At 40.3% G+C, this 24,469-nt stretch overlaps 1 protein-coding gene across 4 annotated transcripts in view; it reads right to left on the reverse strand.

The window, feature by feature from the left end:
* Mpp7 (MAGUK p55 scaffold protein 7) overlaps positions 1 to 24,469 on the reverse strand; it is a 249,357-nt gene that overhangs the window by 17,198 nt on the left and 207,690 nt on the right. For all 4 annotated transcript variants that reach the window (XM_050152712.1, XM_050152714.1, XM_050152715.1 and 1 more), the window contains 2 exons: positions 14,347 to 14,517; positions 2,199 to 2,279 (listed from right to left, as the gene is read on the reverse strand). In XM_050152712.1, the coding sequence (XP_050008669.1) occupies positions 2,199 to 2,279; positions 14,347 to 14,517 (252 nt within the window). The remainder of the gene's footprint in view (positions 1 to 2,198; positions 2,280 to 14,346; positions 14,518 to 24,469) is intronic.

Below are 24,469 nucleotides of genomic sequence, written 5' to 3' on the forward strand. Positions count from 1 at the left end.
GGGGGGAGGGGGAGAAGAGAGGGGGGAGGGGGAGAAGACTGGGGGAGGGGGAGGGAAATGGGAGGCTGGGAGGAGGCGGAAACTTTTTTTTCTTATTCTCAATAAAATAAAAAAAAAAACAAAAAAAAACAAAAAAAATGGACGTTATACATGTATGCATCAAACAGAATATTACTGTAATCAAAACAGGAAGTTTTCCCTAAAATTCCAGGGTCTGGAACTGCAAATTTGATCCTCAAATATATCACTCTTGAACTAACTGGAACATTGAGACGCTGCTCCAGCTGTGCATGCCTGACATCACAAAACTGGGGATGCTTGCTATAGACACAGAACTTACTTCTCCTATGAGCCTGAGGGTAATCCAGGCCTGGGAAACACTGCATAGGAGTCTTTGTGCATTAACATGTATAAACAGGAAGTAAGTATAATGAGGGTCTCTTTGGCAAGTCCAAACTCTGGAACTTTCTTGATAGAATCTTAGTGTCTGGTTAATCTGAGGGCCAAGGGCTTTGTTTTGGAATCCCCAGCAACACTACAACTATCACAGCAGACCACATCTGATATACAGTACTTATCCTCAAAGGAAACTAGGCTTTACTATTTACTGGGATACAGGTTTGAAAGGATAGTGCTACATAGGAGAGAATAAGAAGTGTCATGTTTTGAGAATGAAGCGTCCCCAAGAGCCCATGTTCTGCTGTTCCACAGCTGATAGGATCATTTTTTGAAAGCTCTGCAGCCTTCAGGGGATGAGGCCTGACTAGCTGAAGTAGATTATTAGGAACAGGCCTTTGAAGGTATAGGCTAGCCTACAGTTCTAGCCTTGCTCTATGCTTCCTGGTTCTCTACTAAGTACATAGTCTCAGCCACATTTATGACCACCGCCTTCCCCACCAGGATGGAATCCATTCCTTTGCTCTCTGAGGCTGGTACTGTCAGGCACTGAACAAAAGTAACTAACTTAAGAAGCGATGTCATAAACTTTATTTCAAGTACAAATGAAGCATCCTCTCTACCCCCTTCCTCTTCCCAGTGAGGCATCTTTCTACCCCCTTCCTCCTCTCAGTGAAGCATCCTCCCTACCCACTTCCTCCTCCTAATGAAGCATCCTTCCTATCCACTTCCTCCTCTATGACTCTGTTCTACTCTGCAGTGTGGAGGGTATGAAGGGGACGACATAGCAGGAAAGTGATAAATCTGGTTTGAACTTTCTAGGTTTCTCCCACGCTTATGCACCTGATAAAGTTAGCAATTGGGTGGTAAAATTTTCTAATTATCTGTACATTGGAATTCAACATCTGTAAGAGAAGGGAATTAAAAGAAAAAAACCAACCTGCACCATTCTACATGTTTCTACATCTTGGTTGCTGAAAACTAGAAGTCCCCTTACTTACAGCTAAAAGTGATTACAAACAGTAATTTGGAAAAATGTAGTAACAAGAAGTAACTGAAGGTAGCAGAGCACTATAATTTTAAAATACAGTTGAACTCTTCCAAAACGAGAGAACATTGCTAAGGGCAATACACAAATGATTTTCTTTAAATGCAGCACTAAAACCACTTTAAAAAAAAAAAAGCCAACTTTCTAATCTGGCCTTTCAGACAGCTTTCTAACATCAACATATTAAGTAGTCAAATGGCATTTATTCTGGAGCAAAATGTTTCAAGTATCGTATTTCATATGAAAACCATTTTTATAAAAATAGATCTAATTCTATATAACTAAAAGAAGCTTACCGTGTTTGGTCAATTAAGCTATGGAAAGCCTATTTGAAACACTACCTGCCAATTGCTACACATGAAAGGTAATTAAGAAACATTGGTGCTATGAGAAGTCTCCCCAGATTCTCTGTCGTTTGGTCTTTCTAATCATAAAACCGTGGTAAACACTAGAACTTTGGGGAACAGAACAGTAAGACTTTTATTTATAAGATAATTTGTAACTAAATGTTGGTGTCACTTATGCATTAAGCCACCATAAACATCTCAAGCAGCTAAACTGAAATAAAGAAATAACCCATCAATAATGTGCAGAGTGTGGGGAAATCCCTTGAGTCTCTGGTGCCCCAGTTCCTTCTCTAATGTGATGGCGCTGTGCAGGGCTGAGGAGCTCTAGAACACAGGTCTAGAGGGGAAATGTCACTAAGAACCATCACTAATGTCATTAGAGAAGCACTGTGTGCTGGAGGACTCACGGGGCACTGTCACACCATAGTGTTGGGTGTCACTCATCAACAGCTTCCGCTTCAGCTCATTCAGCCCAACTCCGACAGGACCTGAAAACAAAGCAGAGAAACTGAGAACAAGGGTCTAATCCTGCATTCCAAGTTAATCTGTACAAATGAAAAGAACTGGGCTCCTAGAGTTGTTTCAGAATAGTTTATATGCCTACCTGTTTTTCTAGACTACTTAAAACATACTCAAGAATAACTTAGCGGGAGGATTGAAGGGGAGGGGAGAAGCTGGGAGGGGAGCAGAGAAAAATGTAGCGATCAATAAAAATCAACAAAAGAGAATAACTTAGTGTATTACCTAGTAATCCATTTACAACAGCCTAAAATATGTTCATCTACAAATTGTACTGTACAGTCCTGAGTGATAGTTTCATTTTAAAATGTTTTCTGATTTCAATAAAAGAAAATCATTGGTCTTGACCTAATTTTGGATACAAATTTAATCAAGCATTTTAAGTGTGCAATTATGCATTTTATATGTTCACAGAGTTCTGTCATGACATCTTACCCTACAGAATTTCAGACAGCCCTAAACATCTGAAAGTTGCCACAGGCCTTACCCATTTAAACCAATTAAATGCACAGACACAGATGATGAGGAAGGCAAATGGCATGTACCGTGAAGAAGAAAGATGGCAGATACACCTTGCATTTAATGAGAATGAAGATATTGGGGCTAAACAAAAACCACCAAAGAGTGGTTGTGAACACTGGCCTGAAATCAAAAGTCATAAAGGTATCAGCCTCAGGGTTAGTATTCCTTCCCCATTTTAAACCTCATACAACTTGTGGTTAGGTCTATGGATGAACTGTAGATAGAAGTAGACAGAATACTGGCCCAGAAGCCAGCCTGTCCTGAGCTAGGTCCTTATTTGCTCCTATCCAAACTTCTCCTTGATACTAGACAAGGTGACCCTACCCTAGCAAGGTCAAGTGTGCCCTCAGTCTACATCACAAAGCTCCCTTTCTTGGAAGAAAGGACAAGAACTCAGGACACACAGGTGCCTGCCTTTGCACCCTTTATCTCCCATTTCTCCTCATCTTTGGGGCAGAGAGATCCTAAGAAAAGAATAATGATGTGCTTGCAGGTACACAGAGCTGAGGCCAGCCACGTGAGCACTGTGAGTGGAGGGGAGGGTGTGGGGACAAGTAAAGGGGCAGGACTGCGGACCGCACCTTCCATCTCCACTGGCACTTCTAGCCCCACCTTGTCCTACTACACCTTCTACCTTTTCTACATGGCTGACAGGAGCCTGTTTCTCTGTAAACTTCCCTCTGTTCTCTAAGACTCGATGAAATTGCAATGACATGCTTGAGTGATGGTATCAGTTACTACAGCTTACTAGAACATATAGTTCCCCTTTCTAAATTAATATGCTCCCTTAGCAACAGTATAACAGAGAAAATAAGAATGTAATTTCTGATAATACGACTTGTGCTTCAGTACAAACACACTTGGCATGACCAGAAGGAAAACATGCAACAAAGTCAGATATCTGCATCCACTTAGGAGGTCAGATTTAAGGGCTCAAGAACCACAGTGTACAAACTACTGAAACAAGGCCCCTGGGTCCAGATAGAGTGGACACCAGAATTTGGATAAACATCATGACCAGGTTTACTGAAGTGTTGTGGATCTGCTAGCGAGATGTTCTCCCTAAAGTTACATTAAAAGCTTGGATGGCCATTGATGTGATTGGATTGTAAGGGCTGGGCTTGATCAATGGCTAAATGGCGGAGTCCAAGTCAGAAGGCATACCTTGACCTTGGAGCCTTTCTCAGTTTCATTCTTTTTCTTGGTCACCATGAAGTGAGTGACCTTCCCCTCAATGCCCTTCCACTCTGGTGCTTCTGCATGGCCCAGAGTCTCAAAGCAATGGCATCAGCTGGCCATGGATAGAACCACATAACCATGAACCTAAAGAAATCTTATTCTTTTTAAGTTGTTTGCTCAAATATTTTGCTATAGTGACAAAGGTGACTATCATGAAGAGAGAGAGGAAGGCAACCTTAACTAACAAGAGGACAATGTGCCAAGTGTATCAAAGTGAAAAAATACAAATAACTAGGCTTGAGAACATTAACCTGAGTGATGGAAGTGCAGCCAATGCCACAGAAGGTTGGCTTCTAGCCCTACGCTAACTTTGAGTTATGTACCAAGTTCACAGGTTTCCTACACTTTCCCACTTCAAAGGACCTATGACACTAATTACACACGCTTGCTTACTTGCCTTGATCCTCTAACAGACTGTGAGGTTCGTGCATACAAAGACATCTCCTGCCTCACTCACCTACTATTTCTACAGTTGGCAAATTATATACACTTAAATATGTTTCGTATTACTGTGAAGATGGAAGTCACAAAACAATCCCACACCAGTTCAGATCTGAATAATAAAAGGGTTATTTATTTAAGGGAAAAACTTACAGATCACTGTCCTAGATACCAGTCCTCTGCACAAACAGGAACAGAGTCTAGTAGCTGAAAGCAGGAGCCAGAAGCAAGAAAGAGAGGGAAAATGCTTTGCAACTGCTTTTACAGTATAAGAGACCACACCCAAGTGGGCTGGTATCTTAAAGGCTATTGCCTGAAGGAGCAGAATGTGCTCCCACAGCATTTCTGGAACAAGAGCCGTGGGTCTCACATGTGCTAGGCTGGTGTGCTACCAGTGTCTGACATCCTCAGGGCCTAGACCAGTTGGCTAAATGTCATGCAATGTGTGTCTCATGGGGGTAAAGCGCGAGTGAACTACAGGCATGCGGGCTGAGGGTGCCTGGACATAAAATGAATGTGACTCTTAATCTTCAGCAAGAGCAGAAGGTGATGAGTGCTGCTATGTGCAGTGAGTTTTAGGAAGGAATTCTAGTTCTCTGCTTCCTACAAAGGCTCACAATACACTAAGGAAGAAAAAACTGAGATTCCCATGTGAATGTCCACATGGTAAAACCTGACACTAGGAAGAGAGCTCTATGGGGAGTGGCAAGCAGATAGACACTTACTGATGGTGCTACTGAAACCACACGAAGGCTATGTATTCCATAAGGCACAAACATATGAAGAATATATTCTTGAAAAAAGAAAAAGAGTGCTTCAATGGAATACCACTGTGTGTAGCTTCCATTTATAGATAAGTAACTGGTTACTTATGCCCCCAAAGTATGCCAAATAGTAGAGCATAGAGAGCCCTGCTCCAGGAAAGAATATGGTGGGAAATTGGTTCTTTTCATATGTCTCAGTCCTTAGCTCTTCCTAGAAAGACTCTTTGAAGAGAAATTGAACGCCCCTTATTTCACACACTACCCAAATGACAATAAATAAACTAACAACAATTACCCCCCAGCCTCTAAAACCAACTGTTTATTTTAACTCAGGAGCAAAAACTAGTTGTCTTACTCAGTAGGGAATCTTATGCCAATCCCAAAATGTCACTCTTAAGTTCTGGCCACACTTACTTTCAGTCCCATATGACAACTATGGACCTCACCCTCACAAACCAATTTCAGCTACCCAGTTATAAAGCCACACTCACTCCCATCAGGAATGACCAGAAAAAAGGATTTGATCTGAATTTCATGAGTTTTAGATTATTCTAGATCATAATCTGCAAACATAGACACAGTCTCATAAAAAGTCCAAAGGACAGAATTTCAAATCACTCTTTTTTATGAAACTGCTTATCGGACACACACAAGCCAACTTCTCTGTGGGTCTGCTGCTCATTTTGCACCCATTCTGGGAAAGAAAGCCTCTTATTGACTACCAAAAAAAAAAAACAATCAGAAACAAACCCCCACATTCACACCTGTATCCTAATACCCCCGATCCCAGCGGGCACAATCACATCACTTTTACTTGGCTTCTTTATATTTAGAATGCAGAAGTATGAGCAAGTTAACTCATACATGTGCCTCTGCTGAGAGAATTCACTGTGCCCTTCAATATATGAACTTTTACCACACTTGGTGAAACACATTCATATGATTGTACAGTTTATGTTCAATGGCTCTTGTTAATGATAAAATGGATCAAAGTTTATGCTGAAAATCTTCAGCTCATTTGGCTTTGGTTTGATGGGAACTCTAGTAAGAGAGGTTTTCATGTGACAGGCATCTGTTATGCAGGCCATTAAGAACTTTCAACACATCTCTGAAAGTGTCATCTTCATTTTACAGATGAGAAAGCTAAGACAATGAGAAGTCATGTCTGTTTTGAAAGGGTACACTGGAATGTGGTTCCCAGGTTACTCCAAAGCTCCCGTGACTGGCAAGTCTACATTTCCCCACACTGCCTACACTCTCTCTAAAACAATGTAGATGAAACATGAAGTCAGGCTCTGCGCCGTCTATGGTGATGGCGTCCAATGCCCTGGACTTGTTCACTCTTTCCCAGTGCCCACACTTTCAGTGGTGATTGTCTATGCTTGTGGCTAACAAAGCTGGTATCAGTACAATCTGCTGATCTCTCAACACACATTCTGAGATACTTCGTCCGACACACTCTAGGAAGACTGAATAACCCGAAGTGTGTACCAAACCTGGACAGCTTAGATGCATCTGTTATGGTAGTTTTCATTTACGATTCTGGAAACTCAAACACAATGATGCACAAGCGAAAGTCCCAGAGCTCACTGAATTGATTTTAGTTTGGAATGGAGATGGCAAACTAAGGTTGATGCACTTTCTCATGCACCCACACACTGAGAGAATGGGTATGTTCTATTGGGAACTCACCAAGGACAGTTGGCCTGGGTCTGAAAAAGCCTGGGATAGAACCGGACTCGCTGAATATAGCGGACAATGAGGACTGCTGAGAACTCAAGAACAATGGCAATGGGTTTTTGATCCTACTGCACGTACTGGCTTTGTGGGAGCCTAGGCAGTTTGGATGCTCACCTTACTAGACCTGGATGGAGGTGGGTGGTCCTTGGACTTCCCATAGGGCAGGGACCCTGATTGATCTTTGGGCTGATGAGGGAGGGGGACTTTTTTGGGGAAATGGGAGGCAGTGGCGGGGAAGAGACAGAAATCTTCATTAAATAAATAAATTAATTAAAAAAAATAAAGAGTGCTCATGGTCAAGCCCGGAATGCCATCTGCAGCCAATTCATAATAGAAACAGTCTCTCCTGGAGGGAGGTTCACAGAACTTGGGATGTCTGTTCTGAAAGTGAGAAGCCCTCAGGAAGCCAAGAAAGTTGTACAATTCCCAGGCCCCTCATAGGGGTCTCATGAGCAGTGCATTAATTGCCATGGGGAGGAGAATCTTGGGTGGAGCTGCCTGAGATGTGTAGGGAGCTCTGGGGATATAGTTTCCTTAAGTCATCCTCCATGCTGGGGTGGGCCGGCTGACCCAGAGTCACCCATGCCCTTGTAAGGAACCCCAACAAATCCATTGATTTCCTGTGATAACTTGTAGGGAGCTGTTTCTTTGGTGTGTTGTCAGTGTCCTACTTAGGGTGAATAGATGTTTGGCCCTGTCATTCCAGGAAAACTTACAGAACAAATATAAATTAATGATATGCTTCATTGTACAAACATTTCATAGGGCTTAGGATAGAAATCTGTAGTGGAACACTAACCTAGTATGCTCAATACTACAAATTTAATCCCCATATAATAAACCAAGAGGCCCAATATAGCTCAGCAATTAAGAGCACTGGATGTTCTTTCAGAGTACCTGGGTTTGAGTCTCAGCACCCACAAAGTAGCTCATAACCATCTGAGGGCACTGCATACAGGTAGTGCACAGACAGATATGCAGACAAAGCATTCATACACATAAAAATAAATCTATCTAGTCAAAATTTAAAATATGCATTTTGTAAAAACTTACAAAACCAGGGAAGAAAAAATGTACCATGTACATCAGATCATGAGAAATTTTTTGAAAAATAATAATTAAATAAAATTTCAACTTAGGTATTCTACCTTAATGAAAATAGGCAAAAATGTGATTTTCTTTTAAAAATCTAATTTAAAAATCTAATTAAAAAATCTAATTTGGCTAATTTTAGCCAAAGAAATACAGTCATATGCAGTATCAATAAAATGATAGAAAAACTTCTCCCCTACTTTTATTTGTTTGCTTGCCTTACAAAACAGGGTCTTGTTGGATAGCCCAGGCTGGATTTTATATTAACCTAGGGCCCCTGAAGCTAAGACTACTGAAGATGCATGTATTAGAATGTCCCATGAATGTGACACCCCTTCTCTAACGCCCCTCAATACTGCTTACATCATGCCTCACCACCCTTGGTTCAGGTTTTCAACTTTTTATTTCACAAACATGCTTAAGAACTTTTCATTGCTGGTTCATTTTGTTTTGAGGCTGTCACTGTGTAACCCGAACAGGACTCAAACTTGTGATCTGGTTGCTTCTGCTTCCAGAGTTCTGGGCACACAGGCATGTGGCATTACACCTGGTTCATATGCTTATCACCTGTAATAGATGCTAATTTTGTATTAGAATGTTAGCACAGTGCACATTCAAAATTAACTCATGATTGACATGGTTTTCACTCTTCAACAGGGGTCTCAAGAAAGATCTATATTGTGAATCAAAAACAGTCACATCCAACAAAAAATACTAAAGGAATAGCAAAAGTATCAAGTATCATGATGCCAGAGCCTTAAATGGAGCTGTGAAACTAGAGTAAGTTCTGCAAAAGTGCACTGGTAGTATGCTCTCATAGGGGCACCTAACTGCAAGGCTATACTTTCATCTCTCACAGGACAATGAAGTTCCAACTATCTACTTATTTATGTGGCAGTGCTATTTCAGGATGAATATTTATGATAAGGATGATGAACTCTTATGGTGAAAATAGTTTTACTGAAATCAGTGAAGTGAAATATGGTATACATACATATATTTACAGTCTAAGGAAGAATACAAGATGACTTTTATTTTTGCTATAGAATATTAGTATAGTATTTCTTGTGTGTGTGTGTGTGTGTGTGTGAGAGAGAGAGAGAGAGAGAGAGAGAGAGAGAGAGAGAGAACCCAGAGGTTGATATCAATCCTTTCCACTTTATTTTCCGAGGCAGGGTTTCTCACTGAACCCAAAACTTTGCTAGTCAGCTGCCCCACAGATCCCCTGTCTCTGCCTCAAGTGCTAGGTTATAGGAGGGCCACCAAGTCCACTCAGATTTTAATGGGTGCTGGGGATCCAAACTTCAGTTCTCAATCTTAGCAAGTGCTTTTTCCACTGAGCAACCCCTAGCCCTTGTGTATAGTGTTTCTTAAGGCTGATGAATATCAAATTCAATTTAATAATTTAAATATAGACAGTACCTTACACATGAAAGACTTATATTAATAATATATTAGCAAATCAAGTAAACATGCAATGATAAATAAACAGGGATGGACAAACTATACATGTAAACATTGCAGTAACACATTAGTGACAAAATCCTTTTTGTTTATCCATACTTCTTTTTTAATATTTGGATTTATGCCCAATATTAAGTGGAATATTGGAAGGACATGCGTGGCTCTGACCAAGTACTATTTATGTTTTCTCCTGCTCTTTGTACATCTTGGCACAAGTCAGAAACAGTCTATTACACAGAGAGTTACTGACATGAATATGGCTTCTATTATGTATTCAACCCCAGAGTACTTACACTGCTTCACACAAGAAATTCTTCCGCATTTCCCTACAGACATTTTTATCGTACTTGGCCAGACTTGTTACTCTTTATTATCCAGAGGAAAATACCAGAATTATTGGAGTCTGCCATAGCGACCCAATCTGCACTGCTACCTGAAAAAAAATGCTCATTTGTTTGATTTACTGCAAGATAAATTCAATCAACCCCCTAGGTATCTCTCAGATCAGACACACGCTATAAAGTGTCTACTTATCATATTGTAGCAATGCTCTTTTATTGCTCTAGGCATAAAACAAAAACAGTCATGCTATTACATTTGATCACTGTCCACAAGGTGATCATGTTAGTGGGTGGCTGCAGCTCTGTGTTTGAGAATGACAAATCAAACTCTACAAAAGTTGAGCTACATTTATGATGAATCAAGTCAGAGCTCATTTTCTCTGTCACTTTCATGAAAGAAGAGTGTTCTTAATGAGGCAGCAGTCCATAAAACAAATGCCAAAACAGGAGACGAAAACGGAGGAGAAGAGAAAGTGTGCTGACAGACGTCGGTTAGAGCAGATGTGCAGACACACTTAAGTTCTTGTCCCCCTTCCATGGCAGCTGTGAGAAGAAAACAATATAACTGAAAGGTCAAAATCCAACCACAGCCATTTTCCTTAGCAAAGCAAAGGGTACAGGTAATGGTGACTCCCTTCCCTCCTAACTCTTTTGAAGGTGACCTTTCATTGGGGATAACATGATCTCAGTCAAATCGATTCTGTTCTAGTCCCAACCTCAAAATTTCCCTTAAGCAGCACTGCATGTCACCTCCCTGTGTAGCACTCACCTCCTCCAGTGGTGACACAAATGGCCATATCCATTGTCATTAGCATTTTGTTACCATGAATAGATTTTTGGTTTATCTTCGCCCATTGGGATATAGATGGCTTGAGGACAAAGGCTCCTGTTGTAACCTAGAGACGCTGATACTCAGACGGTGCCTGCTTACTAAAAACCAGTTCAATGAAAAGAACTGTATCTTATGCCAGAAATGAATCCCAAGTATAAATATTTAAGATAGACTATAGGCATAAAAAGCCAACTATGATTCTAATAAAGAACATATTTGTCTCTTCTGCATAGGATTATAATTTTAAGCCCACCACACACTCATAAATTTGATTGTGACTTTCAGTTTTAGAGTAGCTATATGCACTCCTCCAGAGCAGACCCTACAAGGTTTCAACCACAGTTCAACAAAAGCAGTGGGAATTCTAGCATTCAGTCAGTTCTGAGTGCTCCTTCTACTCTGTTTACAGAGCTGTGCCACTGCCGTTGTTCTGTGGGAAATGATCACAGTCTTACAAATGGCCATTTAGTCAAAGCACCTTTTGATAGCAGTCTTCGTGCAGCATGTATGATTCAGCCAAAAGGAGGACCAAACAGTATTTACTGCTCACATTGTAAATGTGAAATATACAGCGATTTATTACTGTTTTCCTACCTATGCTGAATGACCAGACAGAAGAAGTCATAAATTGTCTGAATAGCCACAAGATGAATTTTTGCCCTCGTTTTTGCTTAAGCCACAAAAAGGGTTTTTGAGGCTTTTTAGCACCACAGCTTTTCTCCTCCCACAAACCTACAAACATCATTTGATTTTATCGCTTTACTTTTGAAAAAAATCAGGTTTTACTAAAGATGAAATATGGTACCTAGTATAGGACAATGTGCTAAATGATCCAGCGTTTGGTCTAACACTTTTTAAGAAATATTTTTAAACATAGAAAGGAATCTAACAGAACCGTCACTGAGGTATAAAGAACTAAAATGTGACCCAGGAATAATATGTTTGCCCAAATAAGTGAAAATCAAGTATTTCTGACCAAGTATCATAGGTCTCAGATGCTGTAGTTTTGAATGACACCATTCAAATAAACTTGGTTTATTCTGATGTCTTCAACACAACGTCTAAGATTACTACATCATAACACTAGTGAGATAAACTACTCTGTTTCTCCCAGTGATGCTTCCCTAACATTCTCCAGGCTTAGGTTACGACTCTCCATGACTTGACAGCATGGGTTAGAGTAAAAGAAGCTGCAATTCTCTCACTGCATCTTGCCACACATGTCAAAGAAGTCACAGACATATGTCATCAGCATGCAATCATGAACGGAAACAGTTAACTCAGAACAATGTAGAATTGCCAAAGCATATATCAATTACCCAAATACTTCTTCTTTCAGATGGTCAGCTGCTAAATAATCTACCTTAACAACAATTCAAACGCTGAGGCTCAAAATCAGCAGACAAGAACATTTCATGATTATTTTAAATATATTTCATATAATACATAAGAATAGCTTTTCACTCAGACCATAGTAGTAGCTGCTCTTAACGTCCCTGCATCTCAGATGAGGAAACTGAGGCATTTTTGTTAAGAGTGCTCCCAGAGGCTCCTTTCTTCTCCTTTTCCCTCTCTGTTGCTGAGATGAGCATTTCCATGCTACCAAATGCTCCTTCCATGGTGCTCTGTCTCTCACAGGCTGAAAGCCATACAACCACTTGAAATTAATTTATATTTCCAATGTAGCATACAGCAGAAGTCATTTTATGTAGGGTTTTGGGGTGCCTGTACTAGGACTATAATTTGTTACCTGGGGGCAGCTATGAGGTTCCCCACTGTGGCCCTGTCTTGACTGGGAACAAAAATGACCCTTTTATCATTACTAGCTAACTATCTCAAATGTTTGGCTTCGTTGATATGACATCATCCTGTTGGTTCACCCTCTCCAAATGGAAGTTCAAGATGGCATACTCTGTTATGGAGTACTGTGTAATCGATGTACAAGTCTCATGTGTACAAGTTCCCTGTGCTTCCTATCCCTCTGAAGGAGGATAGGGGTTGGCTATTTCTTTTTCACAATCATCAACCACACCTTGACTTTCTTCATTCTTCTCTGGCTTACCACACAGATTAATGACACACTCAACTATCCACTCTCCTTCAGCCCTGCAGAGAGGGCTTCATGGTCAGTGCTTAGAGGAGAACAAAAATGGCCAAGTGTCTTCTTTTCCCAAGGGAAACACCAAAGCTACAACAACATGATAACTCCAAGATACCGTAAGGCTCACCTGGAAGGAAGGAAAACCAGAAATGGCGCTGCCATACTGATCTTCCCATTTTATCACAGTGCATCGCCTCAAAGCTGAGGAGGAGAGCTGATGGGAATGGAGGCGTGTAGCTAAGATGCCTACTAGAACAGAGGAGAGACAGCAGGGCTAAAGGGTCTCAAGGAGCCTCCTTTCAGCACTGAAGGATTTAGTCATGACTTCTGGGTGCTGCGTGGACTGGAATCTGGTGTGTTACATGTATTTCTGAGCAAAGCAAATAATTTCAGTATCTGCCAGGTTAGTGATCAACTCTACTGCCATTTGGTGTGAGAAAACCATATCCCTTCCTCCAAATCACTATCAGCCTCAGTTAACAACTCACAAAGGATCTCACCTTGCTAAGATTCCCCACTCTTCCACTTATGCTCATTCCCCAAACTGTCGTGCTCAGTTTACAATGAAAGAATTAACAAGAGACACTATGCTCTTCTACCCCCAAAGTTTTGCAAAACTGTTGGCTTCAGTCCTGGAAGCTGACGTAGCTCTGACCACATTTAAAGAAAATCCAAGTAAGGGAGGTGGATAGACAAACATAAGGTCATGGGGGGTTATGACAGTGAAGGCTGGACAAACACTGGCTAGAAGATTAATGCGAGTCAAACTAACCATGGTATAAATGATCTGCCTGAACCTCACATTTTACAGTATTGGGGACTGAACCCAGTGCTCCCCCATTGACTTGTAAATGATTTGAAACCTCCTGGAACTCTGCTATTAGAACTTACTTTATGATGGACCTACTGCTATAGGAAGCTTACACCATGGTTACCGCCTTGAAATGAATGGAAAAGAACATCATTAACAAATATTCAAATTTTCATTAACAAACATTCAAACATTCATTGACAAATATATAAATATCCAGTGCTCTTGATGCATCTTGTGTTACAGTGCATTTGCTAATCTGTCTCCAACACAGGCTCCACAAGTACACCCATGCACTCTTGAGGTATGTTTTCCAAGTGCCATCACAATACGGAAACAAGGCCAAACACTTTGCTTCAGAGACTAAGGCAGGGTGTTCAAGATGTAGGGAATTTTAGCTTGAAAACTTCAACTACAGCCAGGCGGTGGTGGCACACGCCTTTAATCCCAGCACTTGGGAGGCAGAGGCAGGCCGATCTCTGTGAGTTCGAGACCAGCCTGGTCTACAAGAGCTACTTCCAGGACAGGCTCCAAAACCACAGAGAAACCCTGTCTCGAAAAACCAAAAAAAAAAAAAAAAAAAAACAAACAAACAAACAAAAAAAAACCTTCAACTACAATAAGCTTCAAATTTAAGTTCTTAGTGTTTTCCTCACTTCCTCAAAATTACAAACAAAACACACACTTACCAACCAGGACTACAAGCCTGTATTTCTCATGAGCCTGCCGCCGGTATGGTGTCACTTCCTCATATGTGGGCACGTCCGCTGTGTCATACTGGTCACTCTTTCTGCACTCATACATAGACTTGTTAGTTTTTTTATCTTTTCTGCTAAGACGGAAACTTCTTCTAAAACCAGCTACAAATAAAAAAAATAGACATATATGCTTAGAAATTGTTTAGTGTATTTCAAACTAAAAATTTAAATTTCCCCAAATCAAATATTAAAAGCCTTCTATATCAGTTCCACAATATAAAATAAAATTCAAGTATCCTTTATAGGTGCAAAAATATATTTGCTTTAATAAGAATATTGAGGTTTGGTGAAACAGTGCCTGCTGAGGCAAGTTCCAGCTCTAGACCTGCAGAATAGAATAAGAGAACTGACTTGCTCAACTGTCCTCTGACCTCTACAGGCAGGTTATGGCATGCACACATCCACACATATCCACACATACATGAAATTAAAAAATATAATAAAAATTTAAAATAAAAAGTAATAAAGTAGATTAGTAGAATACTTTCAATTTTTCTACAAGCTACAAAAAGGAAACAATAACATATGTATGAATAATTATTTCCTTGGGTTTGAGAAAGTAAAAGGAAGAAGAAAGGCAATACTAAAGTAACAACAGTCGGGGCTGGGAGTGGGGCTCAGTTGGTTCACTACTTGCCTGGCATGAAGGATGCCCTGGGTGGGATGCCTAGCATAGTACTGCCCCAAAATGGGATCTGTGGTACACATGTGAAATTCCAGCAGTTGGGAGTAGAGGCAGGAGAGCCAAAAGTTCAGGGTCATCCTTGGCTACATAGTGAGTTTGAGGCCAGCCTGGGTTCCATAAAACCATCTCAAAAAATGAAAAGTATAAAAATCAAAGAGTATATATGGAGTTAACTGAGATACCTTATGGTGTCAGCTTAATAAAAGGAAAATCAGCAAATACTGTTGCAATGTACAGTGAACTTATATTTTAAGAAGAAAATTTTAAATCAGCAAAGAATGAATGGATTAATAAAAGTCACTCAGTGACTCTCTAAAACTAACTCTGGATTTGAGGCAATCCTAGGTTATTTGGGAGGAAAGGTTACTTACAAAGGACTTCATACAAGAAGTCTCACCATAGCTCCCTCAGAGATAAAGAGAAGTGAATGGGACCATTCCTGAAACCCACTGGCATCCCACAGAAAGAATGAAATGCAAGTGAGGCAGAGGCCAGCATGCTGCCCTGGTCCCAGCAGGGGAAAATCCTAAAGTCAAACAGGAGAGAATGCAGCAATCTGTGAAGGCCTCAAGGGAAAAGCTGTATGTGTATGCTCCTCTCTTCACAGGACACTGAGGAAATGCCAAAAACCTGGTCATCCAAGGGTCTGTTCCCCAGCCCCACCTTCCAAACAGCATGCCCCAGGGAAATCCCATGTTGACCAGTGGTCTCAGAACAGTCTCTGTCTAAGCTGGCAGAGTCTGCTTATCTGTGCTCCCAACTCTGTCACCAGTGACAAGATTTGTGATTGATTATTCTGACAGGATGACATGAGATGGTGGTGTTTCAGAGTTCCAACTGCAGGTCCCACAATTGCAATCCCTTCAGAATTCTTTCTGGTATGGAAGTCATCACTCCAGATTTTGAGTACAAGGATCATACAATGGCTGAAACTGGAGAAAATTCCAATGAGAAAACTGTAGCTAAGCCCTGACTTCTGAGAAACCACTTAGCTAGTCGGGTCTTTACAACTCATGTGTGCTCTTATACTCCCACTATAAACAGGAAGGTGAGAGCAGGGAGGGGAAGGAGGGGAGGAGGCAATGAGATTTCTAAAGTAAGACTATGAAAAAGATAAGGATGTGCTCCATGGGATGGGTGGCGGTACCTGCTCTGCAGCGTTTCACATAGAACAGGTATTTAAGAATTCACTAGATTTACTTTTAAAAGACAGCTGCAGCAACTACAAGCCCACTCACGCTATGGTTCACGTTTGCAAATTTCAACCAAGGAAGCAGGGTGTGAGGAGACTTTACACCATACCTGAAGTTGGACAGGGCTCTGTACAGCACAGAACTTTGAGCTAGTGGGACAGCAGAGAGCACAGGTTACCCTGGAATTCATCCCCACCCTCAGCTTTTCACAAGCCATGTCCTAGAACAACCTTGCCCAAGAAACTCCATTTACAAAACACAGGGAGAAAATTGGTCATGCAGCTACAGAGTTCTTCCGGAGAACAGGTATCCACTGAGTTCTAGAGAGAAGGAGATCCATAAAGGCTGGGGGGGGGGGTGTTGAGGGACACAGACTGGAAGTGCCCCCCTGCCATACAAGCCATGAATCTATGCAATTCTAGTATTCTCTGTAAGGCTCCTTTTCTGTAGTTAAAAGCATGGATAACAGCAGCATCTTCCTCCCAGGGCGGTAAAGGAGAGGCTAGTCAGTCTTGGCCCACAGCAAAGACTTGTGCAAGTCTCTAGCAGATCCACGCTGTATTGTGTTTCCCACTATCTGACTGAGCCTTTAGGGCAAGCGTGTGGATTCCCATAGCACAGTCTCTCTCAAAAAGGAGAACTCCATCTGGAGGCTTATTAATCAGTTTTAAATGGGCTCTTGTAAAAAAAGAAAAATAGTAAAATGAAAGCCAGATTTAAATATGTGAATTGGGGCTGGGGTGTCACTGTGTAGTATAGCATGTGGCTTTCATGAGGCCTTGGGTTCCCTGTCTCCAGTGCTACAATTTATAAACAAACAATTATTTTAATGCTGTATTGACTGCCCATTTAAAAGGAACGCAATAGAAAGGCTTAGTATGCAGTAACTGTTTTTTTTTTTTTACTTTCTTTTCTAGGAATTCATGTAATTTTTGTTGCCAAACTTAATTTTTAAGACCATCCTTCCCTCCAGTCTTAGAATTTTTTTACTTACTTCTCCACATCATAAAGGTATATGTATTATTTGCACACTTTATGTATATATATTCATATGCATGTACATTCCCACACATATTTTTGTTAACATATGCATGCAAAGAAAACAGGAAGAAAAATTCTCAGCTCTGAACCAAGAGTTAACAAGCTATAAAACCTAATTTTGTTATTGTAATCTTTTTTCAAGAAAAACCCAAAACCAAACCAACACACACTCAGACATGTACAAACACCCAAACACTGAAACCAATACACACAAACACACACACACTCACACTCTAATTTATTTTCCTAGAATCTGTCCTTCCACAGCTTGTGATTTCCCACCTCCAGCTGTAAATGAGCGCCCGCCTGTCAGTGCCCCATGGCTGAGTTTCCGAGACTTATATCGAGGAAAGGGGGTTGTTTAAGAACTTCCTGACTTTGGACTTTTCTGGGTTCCCTTATTAAAGTGAGCCTAAATGTCGTGATGCTGAACTGAAAGGAAGCAGGGGGTCTTCTCAGATGAGCATTGGTAAATACGGCATCTGGTAAGCTGGCCTTAGCCATCGGTGCTCAGCCAGGAGGCTTCGGGAACAGAGGGACAGGAACTCTATCAAGGAATTCAGGGTAAGGGAACAGTTGCACATGAAATGTATTTCCCTTATAGTTCATATTTTCATAATTTATAACAGGCTCAACATTTTTATGGACAGGTTTGTTTCCAGGGAAGTTTATCCACAGCTGCTAGAAATCCGTATCTTTGAAAGGAACACGGATTTTATCACAATAGAAAAGTGACATCAGAGGAGGACGCAGCTGTGAGACAAGGCTTATCTAATACTTCACAATAGTGACAATTCCCAGCCACCTGCCAACTTATCATCTAACCCTACAGCTCTACTTAAATACATTCACTATGTAGGGGAGACTATAAAGAGAGCTGCTTGGTATCTGAAACAGCTAGTCCACAGCCCTGGTCCAGCTGTATGAATCACCCGTGATTTCCTGAGGCTACGCTGCGGGAAGCGAGACTCTTCCTGCCCAGGACTCTTCCTATGGGCCAATAACAAGACCTGTTGCTTATCTAACCGTCCTCCCACAACAGCTTCTCGTGGCTCTTTGGATCCTTCAGTGCAGTGGCCAGAGGAATGCCACACATCACTGTTATTACAGATGGTGGTTGATTGAACATGTTCATGTCATTTTGCATGTCTCAATTCTTAGGTCACTGCTCGGTTAGTGCTCACTGATCAGTCTTTGAGTCAGCCCTTCATTACCATACACACAGGTAAATGTCAGCAAGACAATGAGCCCTCTGCCCAAAGTGGTCACCCTTAACACTGAACTGATTTTAAAGAAATCCAAATTGTGTTGGAATATGTACCTTTGCTTTTGATTTCTCCCACTGTATTAAGGGCTCTGCTCTTCTGACTTCCAATAAATATTCTCCTAGATTTTTCTGAACTTTAAGAAATGGGATACACGGCTTTATATTTCAATTTTTAAAAAATCCCATCTGGAACCACTGAGAAATAATCATGACATCAAGCCCCTGAAGTGTGGCTGCTAACTTTCTATTTTCCTAAATAATTAACTAATGGTTCTAAAACATTCTGAAGGAGAAGGACCCCTATACAACTTCATGTTGAGACACACATGCAGAGGCTTTACATTGTTTCCGTCATGACAGGGAAAAAAGGGGGATTTGCGATCTGAGCTGAGCTCATTCCCTGGTTAGTAGTGGCAGCAGGTGGGTTTCCTGAGAACTCACCAGGTGACAGGCACTACTCATAGCACTGGACCTGGGTTAATTTATTCAGTTTCCTCAGCAACTCTAGGAGGGGAGTTGAGTGTGAGTACCCTTCCCCTTCAGCATAATAAAGAGTGATGGGCAAAGTCTGCCTTAAGTATTCCACAATGAAATGATCACAAATAAAGTGAGAAATGCCACCCTGCTTTCAGATGTGGGACAGGGAGAAGGACAAGCTAACTACCAAAGAAAGGCATCAGTTAACATATGGGTTAAAAGGGTTTTCCTAGTGGGCTGTTTTTTTTTTTCCTTTTCAAATTAAGTAAGTACTCGAGTTCCTTTGTATTCAAGGTAAGCTGTAAAGCACAAAATAATACAAGACTATGTCACTGGCTTACTCATCCTCCGGGAACACAAAAGGCAGTTCTCAAAGACTAGAGTTTACAGTGTTTTCACAACACGGGATCCTTACTGTAACCTGGGATTCTTTCAAAGACCTAGAATGTCTGGTTTAATGTTTTTCCATTTTTATACCAAAACAAAGCAAAATAAAACAAAACAAAAACATCAGTTGTAATTTGGTCATTCTTAAAACTTGCATCATTCTGTACCCATATAACACAGTAGCCAAGAGTATCAAACATAATGCTTGTGCATGAAATTTAACAGCATGCTACTAAAATAAGCTTTAACATTGTGGGAAACAGTACGTCTCTCTACTCCACAACTCCACACATTTATATTAATTTTAACAGTAAGAATAATTTAGAAAACAGATACATAGAAATATGGAAACGGTTAAATAATGAAATAACCTCCCAGACAAATAGGATTGAAACCATTAAAATTACAAATTATAGAGTACCATAGAAGCAAAATAAAAATTAGAAGAATCAGAAAGGCTATAATAATTGCACTTAACATATAAGCTTTGTTTCTGCTGCTATAAAAAGTGTTACGAATACAGAGATGCAGAAGAAAATACTTTAAAGAAAAACAATGGCTGTGCTGGGTAGAGAAGGTTATGAAAATGACTTTATTATTCAAACTCACCACACTGCGTGGCTTTACAATTTAGTAGGAAAACAAAACAGTTTATAATATATGGCCGCACAAATGAAGTCAGTCTGGGCAGAAATATTTGTACAGTTTCTCTCAACAAAGTACACAATGTACATTCCTTATCTCAGAAGCAGGTTCCAGGCTCCCGAATTTTGATTCAAACACCAAGTTTCTGTATAAATGATGATTGGAAATAATCAATAAATATAAATACAAAGAAAACAATGAAAGCGAAACCAATGGCATGTTATAAGAGCATAACGGAGTACAAGGAATCAAGACCAAGAGGACAGAAAGCCAGAAAAAAAGGTGAAGACAAAAAAGTACATTGTTTTAAAAACTCAACCTAGAAGAAAGCGTCTGGTGGTTATTATGAAATCAGCAGTCATTATCTTCTTTTGCTCTCATAAGTAAATTCAATGAAAAGCAAATGTTTACATTTTTATGATCTCACTTTATTTATTTTTTTTTTTAAAATAGAATTGTGCCCTTTAGGAGGACATATCATTAAAATGCCAATTTCATAATGAACTCTGAAATCCTTCAGGCCGAGCAAACCCCACTGACAGCTCAGAGTCAGACGCCGACTTGGGCTGTGTACCTTGGCTTTTCATTTACTCAGAGAAAATAAATCTACCCATCATGTCACCACCTGCGAGTGTCAGACAGGACAGTTTCAATCTCTGACTTCAACTGTTTTACATAACCAATCCCTGGTTGATAACATCAGGCGCTATGCATTGCTAATGTTTAAACAGGCTTTTCGTAGGATTACATTTCACAGATGTTCAGAGCACAAAAAGAGAAAGTGAAATCTTCTTGAATACCAGCAGTGTAAATATGTCACGGGTATCTCAAAACTCAGAGACTTCTAAAAGAATCCATCTCTGTATCCTTAATGTATGAAAAAAAAGTATCGAGATGCAGACACAGTCAAAATGAAATGCTCAATTTTTCCTAAAAGGAGTCTAAAACTAAGCATTTTACAGCTTTTATCTCCATTTTAAATATAGTGAAATATAGTTCCCATTTTTATATACTGGGAGTACTGCCAAAAACATCATATGAAAAATGTTTTTTTCTGCATTTAAAAATGAGAACAATTTAACCATGCAAATATTTACCTAATATCTAAATTATAAGAAAGAGTAAATTTTACTATAAAGGAGTGTTTAAAAAAAGATTTTTAAAACCCTGCAGAGACATTAATAAAAACTAAACAGCTGGAAGTTATTCTACAATATTAGGTTCTTGACAAGGAAACAGTGAGCATGTCCTCAAAAACATTTAGACTGTAAGATTGGTGCCCTCATCAAATCGGCACAGGCATATTGACACATCAGATTTGTTAGTATCACTGATAAAAAGATGCCCACATGGTCAAATGTCTTTTTCATTGCTGAGTTGATGGCTGGTAATTACTTGTCCAGTTAAACATTACCCTACAGACAATAAGTGATAACCAAGCGCATCTTAAAGTGACAAGTAGCAATCTTGGTGGGTGAAGGCTAGAAATGCACAGAAGAAAAAGTATGTGGGTATCAATGTGATACCACAGAGAAATGTGGGTATCAATGAGATCTGGAAGGTCTGGATGCATGAGCCTCCAGCCCCTTCGCAGTGCAGAGAAGACCAATAAAGAGCTATGTCATGATTATAGTAAGCTACACATACTGTGAGTTCTTATTGCATTGGGAATGGGGGAGGAAAGAGTTTTTTGAACAAGTTAAGAGAAAACCCACCTCCAGCCTGTTACAGGTTCACAGCTTCCTTTGCAGTGAGCTGCGTTCAAATCCACAATGGTCCTTGAACCATCCAGCTCATTTCAAGCTAAAAATAAAACAGAAACTCAAAGTCCCCGTTACAACCCTGGAAGTTAAACGAAGATATGAAGTGCAATTTCCAAAGGAAAAATAACTTCTACTTTAAGATTTTCCAATCACAGTAATGCCCAAAATTTATTGTTGAAATAAACAACTGGAAGAAAACAAAACATCACCCCCAAAACACAAAACAGAGAAACTGTATGAGGATTTAACTTTCTGCCAAGCAGCTAATAAAAAAATGAATTCTTACTTATACTTTCAAAATTATGACAAAATACAGTATGCAGGTCCAAAGCTGCAGCTCCAGACAGAGGGAAAATTGGATCTGAAACTTTAGTATTTTTTTTCTCAGTTTGAGACTATCCTTACAACCTAAAGTTCTCCAAGTAGGGATCATTTCTGTCAGGAAACAAGTGTTTCCAAGCAGGAGTCCAGACTCGTTGAGATTCTGCAGAGTTCTTTTGTGCTCAAGATAGAACCTGCATTACTTCTGGGGGAAATGCTTCTAAATATTCTCTTCACGAATTCCATCTCATGGAAAACATCACAGTGGTGTATTTAAGCACAGGACACTTCCCAGCACAGCACTCTGTAATAAGTGAGTAGAATACTTGGCTAAATAGGAATTTTCATTCAATTTATTAAATCAGGTGTGTTCTTAATCACAAGGGAGCCATGGGGAGAAATAAGAGCCTGCCTTAGAAAAAGCACATAGACATAGAGAGATAACATCTTTTAAAAAAAGGAACGTCACAGAGTTCTGGTTTTATTATTTAACTTTAGGCTAAACACTTTGGTTAAAAAGAAAGGGCAGTCTAGGTCCCAAAACTGATCTTGTTTTAAAAGAATGCAGGGTGTGCTCCAGCAAGGACAGAAGCAGCAAAAATTCAATTCTTCAGGAAATTATTTGCAGCAAAGAATTAGAAAACACATGCTTGATGCAGAGTGCCCCTGAACTGATTACATCAAGATTCCTCTAATGAATTAGCCAGAGGAAAATATCCAGTAATTCATACCAATGTCAGAAACTGCTTCATACTGATTGTTTGGGGCCAAGGCAAGAAAAGAAACAGATTTTTATAAAGTTCTTCTGCTGGGGAATGAGTACAGAAGTCCGAGCACCAGCTTCCACACCACACAGCAAAGTGAAAGAACCCTGCAGAGCCTTAATCCTAGTCATTTGTGTAAATATGTAGTGAACACACATGCATGCCATGTGCCAACCAATGACAATCTCTATATGTTGCTCATATACACATGTAGGATATATACACTTACCCATCATGTATCTATCAATATCAATCTATAATATGGGCAGCTCCTGACTTACAGGGATTCAGCTTTAAAATGTGTTACCATCTACAATTTCTCTTTACAGCGTTCTATTGATTTATCTTCATGTAATTATAAAACTTTACACATACTACGAACAGCTCACAATTATTGTCCAGCCATCCAGCTTCTTCCTGCTTTCCAATAAAATAGCCCAATCTTTTTCACTGATGACAACACTGACCTTTAAGAAACTGGTTCCATGCCAGTCAGAATCACATTACACAGTCAATCCAATCAGTGAAGCCTCAGCTAATAGGGGTTTAAAGCACAAGTTATCAGGTGGCACACACCTGTGATCACAGCACTGAAGCCAGAAGCCAAAAGAGGGCACTGCTACCCTGCAGCTGGAGTCAGATGTGACTGTGAGCTACCACATGTGGGAGCGGGGAATGACACGCTCTTACCTCTAAGTCTTCCTTCCAGCCTCTTCTCAGAAAGTGAGTCATGGTATAACCTTAGCGAGCTAACCATCTACAGCTTCATGCTTGATTTTCATGTACTTAAAGTGAAAATAACTAAATGTCTCCCCCCGCCCCAAGTTGTGTCAATACATGAGGCTATGATCCAGTGTAGGAATCAAAGACACTGGTCCAAGGATGGCCTTTCTGCAAGGCAGAAAATGTCTGATTTTCCTTCTCTGGATATGGAAGTGGGTGACAGAGAAGGGTATGGCCCTAAAACAAACCACAACCTCAGCTATTCTAATTAATCTTTGGGAAAGATCAGACAGAAAGACCACATTCCTAGGTGATTTTCCATAGATATCTCAGAGCCAGAGGCATGTGTGATATGGCAATGATTGATACAAATCTATCCCGTACAAGCCAACGTTCTTCCAAACAAGTTCACTACAATGTGTCTCAGGAAGTAGCAGTGTGTGCCTATCACAGAATGCTGTGATCTCTTAGAGAGACACACGAAATGACTGCAATGCTAAGAACCCGTTCCATCTGGCTGACTTAGGCCATTTGGATTATTTCTTTTAGAGAAAAAATGGACATGGAAAATAGACCAACAAACTCTCCAAAGGTGATTTTTCTCTTTAAAGCAACAATTACCAGAAACAGATCTAAAGTACTAGAAAAGCCAAGTGGAGTAACTCATGACTATAATCCCAATACTCATGAAGCTGAGGCGGAAGGATCATGAATCAGATAGCCTGGCCAAAGAGCACAATCCTGCCCCAAAAAGAGCCAAAATCAAGGTGCTGGAGAGAAGGCTCAGC

The sequence above is a fragment of the Alexandromys fortis genome, unplaced genomic scaffold, assembly GCF_014885135.2.
Source record: "Alexandromys fortis isolate MF-2015 unplaced genomic scaffold, M_Fortis_MF-2015_v1.1 scaffold_54, whole genome shotgun sequence".
NCBI lineage: Eukaryota > Metazoa > Chordata > Mammalia > Rodentia > Cricetidae > Alexandromys > Alexandromys fortis.